The sequence below is a fragment of the Notolepis coatsorum genome, assembly GCF_963971535.1.
Source record: "Notolepis coatsorum genome assembly, chromosome: 3".
In the NCBI taxonomy this organism is placed as follows: Eukaryota; Metazoa; Chordata; class Actinopteri; order Aulopiformes; family Paralepididae; genus Notolepis; species Notolepis coatsorum.
This window is the reverse complement of record NC_140167.1, coordinates 62,468,628-62,482,578: the sequence shown is the minus strand read 5'-3', so window position 1 is coordinate 62,482,578 and position 13,951 is coordinate 62,468,628. Positions and strand designations below refer to the sequence as shown.

At 45.2% G+C, this 13,951-nt stretch overlaps 1 protein-coding gene across 1 annotated transcript in view; it reads right to left on the bottom strand.

Annotated features, from left to right (window-relative positions):
* Positions 1–13,951, bottom strand: part of ano8b (anoctamin 8b) — a gene marked incomplete at its 5' end in the record, with an annotated part of 202,263 nt that overhangs the window by 49,029 nt on the left and 139,283 nt on the right. Inside the window, 6 exons of the mRNA XM_084310479.1 lie at positions 3,175–3,327; positions 5,523–5,684; positions 6,003–6,130; positions 7,338–7,454; positions 9,967–10,063; positions 10,231–10,369. Of these exons, the coding sequence (XP_084166605.1) occupies positions 3,175–3,327; positions 5,523–5,684; positions 6,003–6,130; positions 7,338–7,454; positions 9,967–10,063; positions 10,231–10,369 (796 nt within the window). The remainder of the gene's footprint in view (positions 1–3,174; positions 3,328–5,522; positions 5,685–6,002; positions 6,131–7,337; positions 7,455–9,966; positions 10,064–10,230; positions 10,370–13,951) is intronic.

Here is a 13,951-nt window from a genome sequence, read left to right as displayed (position 1 = left end):
GATAATAATAAAAACAATAATAATCAAAGTAATAATAATAATAAAGTAATAATAATAATAATAATAATAATAATAATAATAATAATAATAATAATAATAATAATAATAATAATAATAATAATAATAACAAAAACAACAACCTTAACACTTTCTCTGCCAAGGACGCCTAAACTCGTCATTCCCCGCCATGCTAATTCTGCCAATGACACCGTAACACGTCATTGAGATCAATATTTCAAAAATCTGTGATCGCAATCATATTTCTCCCCCGGAGACTTGAGATCTACTGTTGATCCCCTCTCAACTCTCCAACGGTTCAAGAGCACCGGCATCGGCGGATCGCCCAAACCGGAAACGGAAGCTGGTGCTCGTTCCAATTCGGTCCGATCACTCGCTAATAGTCCCGGGACTCGAGCTAGACACAATGGATAGCAATCCGTTACCAATAACTCGATAAACAACATGATTTGGACGTATATACTATTATACAACCTGGAGATGGATCGCATATTTCAACATCCCATAATAGGAATATTTTTGCTCCACGCTCATCGCCCAACGCTACGAGGAAGCTACGGTGAGTTTCAGCGTTTTTTTTTTTTTTTTTTTTTTTTTTTCCTCCGATTTTCTCCCATCCCAATGTTAGTCGTTATGCCAATTCCCAATCCCCTTCCTGGTCGCTGCGCACTTACCCCCCACAGTCGGTCTGGGAGAGTGGAGGCTATCACGTGCTTCCTCCGACACACGTCCAGCCAATCAACCGCTTCTTTTCACCTGGCCGCGCGGATTCTCACTGAGAGGGCGTAGCGTGTGGAAGGATCACACTATCCGCGCTTAGCAGGCGCCCCGACCGAACTGTAGGAGTCGCTGTTTACAACGACCCGGACCCACCCCACCAGCTTCTCCCACCCTCTAATACTGCCAATTGTATTAGTGTGAACGGCCAGCCAAGCTGGTGACAACCCCGGAGCTGTGAGCTGGATTCGAACAGGCGAATCCAGCCACTCCGGGGTTAGTGACGAACGCAATCTCCGTTACGTCACCTGACCGCCCTTTCAGCGTTTTTTTTTAACGTGTTCGATATAAACTGCTCTAATGATCATATCACCCACACTAGATGAATCATCTAACGTTGGCCACGGAATTATAAACGACCCCCCCCCCCCCCATCCGGTCAACATCAGATGATAAGTAGTAACTTCTAGAAGCACGTCCATTTGACATTTTTTATCTCGCGCAGATCGCTATCAAACTGTATTTGATCATCAATATAATGCATTTAGGGCTATAAATCACGTTCTGGAGAAAGCTGCAGAAAACGATAAAAACATATTTATACTTTAGACCGTATTTTAGTATGAATATGTGAATGAAAAAGTATAACGTTCCTACGTCCTGAACGATAGATAATTGACGTTGAATGGGCCATAGTAATGTCAATTTAGCAATACAATTTAAAAAGTTATAGCCCTGCAAAGAAGGGGAACTTCTCCATAGACAAATAGAGCTGGCAGAGAGGGGTATAATGATGTACATAAGCCTGGCGAAGAAAGTGTTAATAATTAGTCGAAACAAATTAACATGAAACTGTTAAACAAAGTGACAGGCAAGGCCGAGCTATAGTCACTTTCCCGCACCTACTCCCGAACTCTGCATGCGCAGATTGATAAACCTAGATCTCTGGACAATCCAGAGAAACTCCGTGGGCAATCTGCACATGCGGAGTTCGGGAGTAGGTGCGGGAAAGTGACTATAGCTCGGCAGAGAAAATGCCAATCGACGTTGGGATTGGTCTCTCCGTGTTCAGGAGACTCAGGCGTATAAAGGTCTACTCTATTGGATCATGTCTCCAGCACCCCCACAGCCGTAGCAACAACCACTTAATGTCGAGGCTCTCATCCACATTCATTAATTTTCTCCCCCCGCTCTCTCTCCCATGATTTCAGAATACTGGAAGTGTTGCGGTGGTCTATGGAAGCGGTACAGATAACTAAACTAGCTGGTGGCCAAAGACACCTCTCCCAGAGTTTTAAGATTGGCTAGTGGTCCGTATCCGCTTCCATATGTTTGTGCTAAGCTAGGCTAGGTTGTTTTCTACTGAACACACAAGAGAGAAAATTGGAAAGATCTATCATCTTGTCTGACTCTGGAGAAGACGGTAAGTGCATTTCCCATAATGTTAACGTGTTCCTTTAAAAAGGTGAGTAAATTCAATAAAACATTGGTTAAGAAGGGTTTAGGTGGGTCTACTCTTCCCAAAGATGACCCATTTCCACAAAGATCCTGTAGTGTTGACCTGCAGCACTGGTTCACCAGCAGGCTATATTTACAACACTTATCTCCACAGAGATCCTGTAGTGTTGACCTGCAGCACTGGTTCACCAGCAGGCTATATTTACAACACTTATCTCCACAGAGATCCTGTAGTGTTGACCTGCAGCACTGGTTCACCAGCAGGCTATATTTACAACACTTATCTCCACAGAGATCCTGTAGTGTTGACCTGCAGCACTGGTTCACCAGCAGGCTATATTTACAACACTTATCTCCACAGAGATCCTGTAGTGTTGACCTGCAGCACTGGTTCACCAGCAGGCTATATTTACAACACTTATCTCCACAGAGATCCTGTAGTGTTGACCTGCAGCACTGGTTCACCAGCAGGCTATATTTACAACACTTATCTCCACAGAGATCCTGTAGTGTTGACCTGCAGCACGCTGATGGCGGCTTCTATGTTATCACTCTTGATCGTGGTGTACAGTGATTCATATGTCGCTCGAGTTTGTGATGTACTACTGTGTGTTTTTAATTTAACTATATTTTAATTAAGTATTAAGTGTATGGCGCTAATGGCCACTAGCCTTTTCCATTCACTTACATTAGCGTTGCTGTGCTAACACTTTTGAGCTACTTATCAACTCTGTGGTTAATAGCAATTTGGGTGATGTACCCCAGTCTGCCAGTAGCTTTCAAACCATGTTAGGCAAATTTATATTTCCAATCTAGCTAAAAGCAAATAAAAGTGAAGTGCATTTGAACGATGAAGACAACAACTTCCATGAGAGAGACCCCTAGCGGCAGAAAATTACCAAGTGTACGTTTAATTCAGTGTTGATTAAAAATGTAGTTGTGAGACATTGAAACAATGTAGTAGAAGGTGTTGTCCGCTACCTGCAGCTCGAAGCAGATGAGCATGGCTACGAAGACGAAGCAGAGGCAGAGGATACAGATGGGCAGGCTGACCAGCCACCTGAAGACACGCCTACGCCATGGAGGGTAGTAAAACTCCTCACAGCCTGTTATGGGGCTGCAGCGCTTCACTCCCTACAGAGGGGGGGTGGGGGGGAGAGAGAGAGGGGGAGAGAGAGATAGAGAGAGAAGAGAGAGAGGGAGGGAGGAGAGAGAGAAAGGAGAGAAAAAGGAGAAAAAGGGATGAGAGGGAAAAAGAGAGAGGGTAAGGGCAAGGAGAGAGAAAGGAGAGAAAGATGGGGGCATAGAGGAAAGATGAGACAGAGAGAGGTAAAGGTCATATAAGGGTCATTTGGCTGCTGTCATGATAAATGTAGTTATTTTTTTGCTTGAATAGCGAGTTTTTGTTATTTGTTATTTTGTCCTTTACATGAGTTACGGCTGTGGGAGGGAGCAAGGGAGAGGGGAGGGGAGGATAAGAGAGGAGGGGAGAGGAGAGGAGGGGAGAGGAGAGGAGTGGAGAGGATGGGAGATGAGAGGAGTGGAGAGGAGAGGAGAGGACATGAGAGGAGAGGAGTGGAACGGAATGGAGAGGAGAGGACAGGAGAGGATATGATAGGAGTGGAATGGAGAGGATAGGAGAGGAGAGGAGTGGAGAAGAGAGGATAGGAGAGGAGATGAGAGGAGGGGAGGGGGAGGAGAGAAGAGGAGAGGAGGGGAGGGCAGAGGAATAGAGTGAGGGGGAGAGGAGAGGAGGGGAGGGGGAGAAGAGAGGAGAGGAGAGAAGAGAAGAGGAGAGGAGGGGAGAGGAGAGAAGAGAGGAGAGGAGGAGAGAGGAGGAGAAGAGAGGTGGGAGGAGAGGAGAAGAGAGGAGAGGAGAAGAGGGGAAAAGAGAGGATATGAGAGGAGAAGAGGAGAAGAGAGGAGAGGAGAGGAGAAGAGAGGAGAGGAGGGGAGAAGAGAGAAGAGGAGAGGAGGAGAGGAGAATTGCCACAGAGTCACTGCGCTCAAAGTGCAACCTATGACTGCCTTTGCTGCTAAACCTTCATAGCACTACCAACGAGATTACAGCTTTATGTGATGTAGGCAGAAGAGGCTCACAAGCGAGAGTGAGCCAATGTAAAGGGATGGCAGAGAAACTCATCCTCTCTGTGTTTCATTAAAAACTGTCCATGATCTTGGCAGAACAAAGCGATTACAAGGCAAATAGTATTGCATCAGGGCTGAAACGATTCCTCGAGAAATTCAATTACTAAAATGTTTGCATCAAGGCTTTGTTTAATCCACACAACTGTATACAGAGCACTGTGTTTCGCACGGATGATTATTAAAGACTGCGCCGACCGCAAGAATCATAAAACAAGTTTAAGCATGTAGCGTGTTTAAGAGAAGAGACAGAGAATACAACAGAAAGTGTCCAAAGTTTGGCCAAGGTTAAACGAAACAAAAACTCTACTCCTTCCTAAAAATAAGCAGCTGAGCTTTCTTGCCTGATCTTTCTTCGCTCTGAGACCGTCTCAGAGGCTGCACACGCACACACAAAGGTGGGGAGTGGCGGAGAGTAGAGGATGAGGAGGGAGGGAGGAGGTGGGGAGAGGTGGAGAGTAGAGGATGAGGAGGGAGGGAGGAGGTGGGGAGTGGCAGAGAGGAGAGGATGAGGATGGAGGGAGGAGGTGGGGAGTGGTGGAGAGGAGAGGATGAGGATGGAGGGAGGAGGTGGGGAGTAGTGGAGAGGAGAGGATGAGGATGGAGGGAGGAGGTGGGGAGTGGTAGAGAGGAGAGAGGATGAGAAGGTGTGGAGTGGTGGAGAGTAGAGGATGAGGAGGGAGGGAGGAGGTGGGGAGTGGCAGAGAGGAGAGGATGAGGATGGAGGGAGGATGTGGGGAGTGGTGGAGAGGAGAGGATGAGGATGGAGGGAGGAGGTGGGGAGTGGTGGAGAGGAGATGATGAGGAAGTGGGGAGTGGTGGAGAGGATGAGGATGTAGGGAGGAGGTGGGGAGTGGTGGAGAGGAGAGGATGAGGAGGTGGGGAGTGGTGGAGAGTAGAGGATGAGGGAGGGAGGAGGTGGGGAGTGGTGGAGAGGAGACAATGAGGATAGAAGGAGGAGGTGGGGAGTGGGGGAGAGGAGAGGATGAGGATGGAGGGAGGAGGTGGGGAGTGGTGGAGAGGAGAGGATGAGGATGGAGGGAGGAGGTGGGGAGTGGGGGAGAGGAGAGGATGAGGATAGAAGGAGGCGGTGGGGAGTGGGGGAGAGGAGAGGATGAGGATAGAAGGAGGCGGTGGGGAGTGGGGGGAGGAGAGGATGAGGGGAGTAAAGGAGTTCTCCTCACTCTAAACTGCGGCCGTGGTTCCTCCAGTGGCTCTGCGGGCGTGTCCAGTGTCCCCCACTTATAGGCTAGCTCCGCCCCTCTCCTCTTCCATCTCTCCAGGAACAGAGTGGCCCACACCACATTGAACAGGGCAAACACCACACAGCAGATGTCCCGGCTCGTCTGGAGAGATACACGCACACACACACACACACACACAGACAGACAGACAGACAGACAGACAGACAGACAGACAGACAGACAGACAGACAGACAGACAGACAGACGACAGACAGACAGACAGACAGACAGACAGACAGACAGACAGACAGACAGACAGACAGACAGACAGACAGACAGACAGACAGACACACACACATGTGCACAATAATGTACCGTTTGTTGTAAGTTTAATTGGATCTTTTTCATCTTATGAATCATAATGCATGTGGAAGAGACAGTAAATGCTGAACAATCTATACTAGCTGATATCTCCAGTACCTGATCTGACTCAGTAAGCATCCACAGCACAAAGCCGATGACTGCAGGATACAGCATGGATGTTGTGTAGAACCCCAGCCAGGCGAAATACATGGCGATCTTCACCCCGAAGTAGTCACAGATATCATCTACACACACCACACAATAGAGAGATAGAGAGAGAGAGAGAGAGAGAGAGAGAGAGAGAAGAGAGAGAGAGAGAGAGAGAGAGAGAGAGAGAGAGAGAGAGAGAGAGAGAGAGAGAGAGAGAGAGAGAGAGAGAGAGAGTACGCTCTGTATACATGTGGTAGAATAGCCCGACCTGACGCCTAGTAAGCCTAATATCTCCTATGCTATAGAGGCTTTGGACAGAATGTTCGTGTAGTTGTCTTTTGTGTAGTTGTCGTTCCAACATGGCTGCCTGTAACCACTGATATAACCACTTTTGAAAGGAAATGCCTTGTAATAATAATAGCTGTGCAGTGGTAGAGTAGGTAAAACAACAGATCAGTGTGGTATATATATTTAATATATAGTATACATATATATACACACCAGGAGACCCATGGTGTCAATAGAAGAGTGTGGCACTGAGTAGCCATGTCTGAAGCCTATGTCTACTATAATAATAATAATAATAATAATAATAATAATAATAATAATAATAATAATAATAATAATAATAATAATAATAATAATAATAATAATAATAATATAATAATAATAATACATTCGATTTATAGTGCACTCTATATTTGGAAACCAAATCTCAGAGTGCTACAGAGTAAGAACAAACTTTAAAAACATAGGCAATTAAAAAACAAGACATAAAAGCATAAAAAAGGGATAAAACACACAAGGCATGTATAAAAAGGTTAAAACTAAGGGAAGGCTTTCGTGAAGAGGTATGTTTTAAGTCCTATTTTAAAGGAAGCAGTGGTCTGTGGTGCTCTGAGCCTCAGGTACTGTAGTCAGGGAGGGCTTTCCATAGGCGAGGAGCAGCCGAGCAGAAGGCTATAGCAAGATACTATAGCAAGATACTGTAGACACAGGTTAAAATCTAAGTGTGTCACAGTGGTGCCGTTATGAGTAGCCCTTCCTCAAGCCTAGTTAGTCTAATATCTCCCAGGGCAAATGTGTGTGCATGCGTGTGTGTGTGTGCGTGTGTGTGTGTGTGTGTGTGTGTGTGTGTGTGTGTGTGTGTGTGTGTGTGTGTGTGTGTGTGTGTGTGTGTGTGTGTGTGTGTGTGTGTGTGTGTGTGTGTGTGTGTGTGTGTGTGTGTGTGTGTGTGTGTGTGTGTGTGTGTGTGTGTACTTGTGTGTTTGTACTTGTGTGTGTGTGTCCTGCTCTACTGACCTAAAGGCTGCTTCTCACAGACAGCCTGGACCCAGGACTTCATCAACTGACTCAGAATCCTCTGCTCGTGGAGCGGAAACACCTGCTGGATCACCCCTCTAGCACTCAACTCAGGAACTAGAGCGAGGGGGGGGGGGGATGAAGAGAGACAGAGAAACAAAGAGAGGGAGAGAAAGATGGAGAGACAGAGAGAAAGGGATACAGAGAGAGTGAGAGAAAGACAGAGAGACAGAGAGAAAGGGATACAGAGAGAGAGGGAGAGAGAGGGAGAGAAAGACAGAGAGGGAGGGATACAGAGAGAGTGAGAGAAAGACAGAGAGACAGAGAGAAAGGGATACAGAGAGAGAGTGAGATAGAGGGAGAGAAAGACAGAGAGAGAGGGATACAGAGAGAGGGAGAGAGAGGGAGAGAAAGGAAAAGGCAGGGAAACAGAGACAGACATAAGGACATACATTAGACAACAACAGGATTCGAATTAGAATTAGAATCACTTCAATACCAAGTCCACTTTTACATATACCAGCGATCCGTCCTCTGCATTCAAGCCATCCTAACTATCTAGGACAAGTGGGCAGCCACAGTATAGACCAGTGGTTCTCAACCTAGGGGCCTGGACCCCACACAGGGTCGCACAATTATTTTTGGGGGGGATTTTGAAGAGATACGCAAATAAAACGTTGTGTTTATAATGTTATTTTTTTTTTCCTAGTGAAATAATGAATATTTTGAAGTATAGCCTGGAGAGCTGGAATTTCCTTCATCATTCTGTCTATGGTTGACCATGTTGGGGGGCTGCAAACAGGATCACAAACCAAAAACCTTGAGGACTACTGCTATGGTTACATGCCAAATAAATGAAGATCTCTATTATAGGCCTACTATTTTATTCTTATTAGAGTGTACATTATTTAGAGACCATCAAATGTTTTTGTTTGTGTGCAATGTTGCAATAGTGTTCATTTTTTATCAAAATGTATTGAACTGAATTGTGGGCCAGAGAAAGATACCTCAAAATATTATTCTAACTATGAGAAAAGAAAAGAAAAAAAAGAAAAAATATATATAAGGTGGGCATAGATAAAAAAATTTAATCTAGATTAATCTATCTGCAATCCTGGATTTAATCTAGATTAATCTAGATTAAAATGGCTCAAAAAAGAAAAAAGAAAAAAATATGTGTGTTCTACCCAAATAATGACCAGAAGTAAGTCCTTACTTTTTCTTTCCTATGTTTCTCAGGCCAGGTGGCCCATTACACCATGAGCCCATCTTCCGTTTCCAAAATGCATTACAGACTGTTTGAAAAAGCTGTTTTGCTATGATAATTGGTAATGAAATATCAAAATAATGTTCAATAAGATGTACTTGTGTTTAATAAGTTGTTTTATTCAGAAGTTAACCCAAATAAATAATATTACCAGTACAGTACAGTATCTAGCACACTCTCAGGAGCAAAACAGAAAGAAGCATTTCAAACTTGAACTATGTGACATGGCTTGACTCAATCAGTCCAATCTCTATTTCTCCTTCTTCCACCAGTCACTCAGGCAGACCAGCTTGTTTTATGTAGCGGTGTCTACTTATAGTGCCTATAATATTTTTCCCGTTGGGTGCCAGACAGGGCCAAACCCTGCCAATGCAAATCAACTGCTCCAGTGGAGTTGCTCAGTGGCCAATGGTGTCAACTGTGGTTGTACTGGGAAGCTCCTAGGTGTGAATGGAACTGTGTGAATGTGAAGCAGGGCGTTCCTGAAAAAGAGCATCTGTGCTCAGCGAACCTACCCTGGGTAAATAAAGGTAAAAAAAACTTTAACGGCCCAGCTCTATTGGGCCGTTAACGGCGTTAATGTGCTGCGTTAATGCGATACTAGTATCGCGCGATAATATAATTGACGCAGTTAATCAATTATTATTATTATTTTTTTAAAAAAAATTTTTTTTTTACCTTTATTTACCCAGGTTTGGTTCGCTGAGCACAGATGCTCTTTTTCATGGCAACAGCCCAAGACTGAGGGATTACGCTGCTATTCAAAGCTTTTCAGAGAACTGCCCAGTGTTTGGTAAAGACAAACATCACAGTCTCTTGGGGGGCGATATGGGAAAAACAAATAAATATCTAAAATACTGTGATACAACACAACAAGCAGTCACTTGTATTGTGATTGTAAATGCCCTTGTGTGTGTGTGTGTGTGTGTGTGTGTGTGTGTGTGTGTGTGTGTGTGTGTGTGTGTGTGTGTGTGTGTGTGTGTGTGTGTGTGTGTGTGTGTGTGTAGGTGTGTGTGTGTGTGTGTGTGTATGTATATATATATTATACATATATGCATATATATTCAGAATAACCTCTTTTCTATATAGATATGTTTGTACTGTATCATGGTATCTGGTTATTTATGGAAGATAGAAATTGTTCATCATATTGTTAGGAAATTTAACCTTTAAACATCCAACTTCATGTGCATGAATTCGGCACCCTGCCCCCAGAAGGTCTTAGGCAATACACCAGAGCTTCTGGCTTCTTGCCCACAACTCTGGCTGTGCCATATCAGACTTGTTCCTGGTCGTTGACACAGACGGATGTGCTTGCTGGCATAGTAAATGGATGTTAGGATGCCATGTAATGCTACTTACTGATTGGCTGGCCTTCCAGGAAGTTGATGTTGTGAAGGACCTCCCCTTGTTTGGCACGTAGATTGTCCAACCAGTACTTAATGATGCTCTGCCTTTCCTGTGGTGGGGAGGGAGGGGGGAGGAATACTGGTTAGCCCTGTGTGTGCGTGTGCGTGTGTGTGTGTGTGTGTGTGTGTGTGTGTGTGTGTGTGTGTGTGTGTGTGTGTGTGTGTGTGTGTGTGTGTGTGTGTGTGTGTGTGTGTGTGTGTGTGTGTGCTCTCTAACCTGTGAGGTGAAGAAGCAGAGCTCACTCTCTATGTTCTCATAGATATAATCTTCCTCACAGGAGAAGCTGCGTGTTCCTCCTCCAAACTCTGGCTTCACAGGTTTCCTCAAACCCATCTCCTCAGCTCCTCGCAACAGACTGAGAGAGAGAGAGAGAGAGAGAGAGAGAGGGAGGGAGGGAGAGAAAGGGAGAGAGGGGGGGGGGGGCAAGAAAGAGAGAGGGAGTGAGAGAGAGAAAGAGAGAGGGGGGGGGGGGAGAGAGAAAGGGAGCGAGAGAGAGAGGGAGCGAGAGAGCGAGAGATAAAGACAGAGGGGGGAGAGACAGGGCGGGAGAGAGGTGGGGAGAGAGGGGGGGAGAGATGGGGGAGGGAGAAAGAGAGGGGGAGAGAGACAGAGTGAGAGAAAAAGAGAGATGGGAGAGAGAGAATGACAAAGGGAACAAAATAAATAAAGAGAGAGAGAAAGAGATAGAGAGAATGAGTGGTGTGTGATAACATTAATAATGTAATGTGTGATGCAGTGACTCACATTCAGAGTTTTATACAGTAGGAATGAGGAGAATGACAGATAATGAAGTTTCCACTGAGAGACTTGCGTAACACATTTCAATCCACCTGGGGTTCTATGATCCACTACAGTATGTTCACAAATATAAAACTGTCTTGGCTACAGACTATTTCTATCATATACAGGAGTGCAATTTCTAAGTGAATTCCTTGATCCTGATTTTCCACCATGGTTACACTGCATTATGTTACGCTGTATAGTCTCTCTATATGAGTGTCATTCTGTCAGAATGTGAGTTGTTGTGTGACCCTGCATTGATAACCACATCAAATTCTGGTGTATCTACATACTTTGTATATCTATATATATTGTGTATCTATATACGTTGGCGAATATAAGTGATTCAATTTCTGACCGTCTGTAGTGTTAAAAACAAATAATATCATGGCAGTGAGTTCAGTCACTTTTCCCCATCTCCTTTCCTCTCTCCTTCTCCTTTCCTCCCTCCCCTCTCTCCTTCTCCCCTCCTTTCCTCTCCTTCTCAGCCTCTCTGCCCCTCCTCCTCTCCACCCTTCATCCCTCTCTCCTTCACTTTTCCTCCCTCCCTCACCCCCCTCCTTTCTCATCTCCCTTCCCTCTTTCTCTCTCTCTCTACCTCGCCTTCCTCCTTCCTTCCCAGAGGCTGTGAGGAGGATCATGATAATAATAATAATCATAATACACCACACCCCCTAGACTCTCTCTCTCTCTCTCTCTCTCTCTCTCTCTCTCTCTCTCTCTCTCTCTCTCTCTCTCTCTCTCTCTCTCTCTCACACACATCCGGGAAGACCTGTCACACATACATCCCCAAGAGGACACAGATATACACACGCATAACATGACTTGACTTGACACGACACACCACGACACGACACGCACGCACGCAAACACACACACACACACACACACACACACACACACACACACACACACACACACACACACACACACACACACACACACACACACACACACACACACACACACACACACACACACACACACACACACACACACACACACACACACACACACACACACACACACACACACACACACACACACACACACACACACAAGCAGTGATCCCAGGCAGGCCTGTCTGTGCAGCATCCATCCATCATGCTGCTATAGGGCCACATGGTCGGCCAGTACAGTACATTCACATTCACCAGTATGATGGACTACAGAGGAAATATGAAGTGTAAGCGTCCATACCACTGCCCTGTTCTGCTTCGTCTGCACAAGGCGATACAGTAACACTGTAGTCTAAGCTTCAGTACCACTGCCCTGTTCTGTTTACCTTAGCCCTAACCTTAACCACTCCCACCACCTAAAAATAATTCAAACAAACACACAAGCGTCCTTCCCGCCTATGGGAACTAGCCTCTACCATTCAGGAGGTGCGCTGTAGCTCCTCCTCCTCCTGCTGCTGCTCCTGCTGCTGCTGCCAAGAATCCTAATTAGATTCTCTCTCAGCGTTCTATCCGGCTGTCTTCCTTTTATTTAATCAAAATAATGTCTACCTTCTTTATTTTCTCCTCTCCCCTCCTGTGTTCAGGGCAGGTTATTCTCCGCAGCGGTCAGAGGACCAGGCTAACCTTGTAAGAGATGAATAGTGCTGAGGGAGGGTGGGCTCACAGAAATGCAACTTTGGGTTTATGCTAATTTAGCAAATATCTAACAGATAGTCATGAAAAATGCAGCGGAGCACAGAGGAATAAATAGCAACGTCAGAGCTAAGGAGTAGAGGATGGAGGTCAGGTGAGATCACCTGTGCCTATTTATGTCCTACAGAGCAATGTACTGTATGTTTGTGGACTTAATGTACTTTGCGTTAAACTTCCATTGGACTTTATGTATGCATTGCCAGGAGGTCATCTTGATGCTACCAAAAAGGGTAATAAAATATAGACCTACGCTAATATTCTATTGTAACGTATAATATAACTGATTACTGGGCATACAGACCCTCATCTCCACCTTTGTCTACACTGTTTATTTGTCTCATATATATTTAAATTTTTTATATTCAGATCTATTTATGTATTTCTACTATTGCCCTCCCCATGCTTATCTTATCTTGTCTTTTCTTATCTTATCTTATGTATTTGATTATTTCCCATCCGTGAGAAGAGATCGTGATATATATTGATATTGAGAAAAGGTCCTTAATGATTAGCGTGATATTGATTTCTACCACATCGCCCAGTCCCATACTGACCCCCCCCCCCCCCCCCCACCACACAGAGCATCAGAACCCGTGGGAAACAACAGGCGAGGGTCACGGTTGTGACTTTCTCCTTCTGTTCCCACCACGCCCCCTAGTGTTTCTAGTAAACACACTTTCCTGGCATCACTGTCTATGTCCAGTAGTTCTATGTTAAGTTTGTGTCCCGGCTGTCCCTCGGTTTGTAATCACCGCAGCTGTCTTCCGTTAGCCTCCATTTCCCCCATGTGTATTTATGTTCCGTTCCCTTTGTCACTCATTGTCTCAGTTTTACATCTGGCTGTATGCTCCTTCTCGCCTGTAACTCTGCCTGCCTGCCAGCTTTACTTCCCCATCTGCCTCTGCCTGCCTGTGTCCTGCATTTGGGTCCAACAACAGCTACACATGTTACAGCAAGTCCAATTCCGTCCACGTGTTCTGTGAATTTGCTCCAGTAGGGGGTATAAAATCACTATTCAAGGTGAATTAGAGATGATGGCTGCATTATCTGTTCTATCAGTTCAAAATGTAGGTCAACCCATCTGCCTCGCAGGTGTGTGTGTGTGTGTGTGTGTGTGTGTGTGTGTGTGTGTGTGTGTGTGTGTGTGTGTGTGTGTGTGTGTGTGTGTGTGTGTGTGTGTGTGTGTGTGTGTGTGTGTTAATGGAGAGCAGTGATGCTGTCACATACAGGCATACTGTATGCCTTGAGCATTTCAGTTACAACACACTGGCACACTTAATAGAGAGCTCTCTCTCTCTATCTCTCTTCCTCATTCGCTCACCCTCTCACCCTGTTCAGATGTAAAACGTGTTTGAAGTAGACGATTACTTTTATTGTCAATGTACAAAAGGTCATTTAAATTTGTCTTTTTCCATATCCTCCAGTTACACATTGACCGGCTTGTACAATAATCAGGCCGAAGCCCATGGAGTTCTGCCCCAATCGGCCAGAGTAACGACACCTGT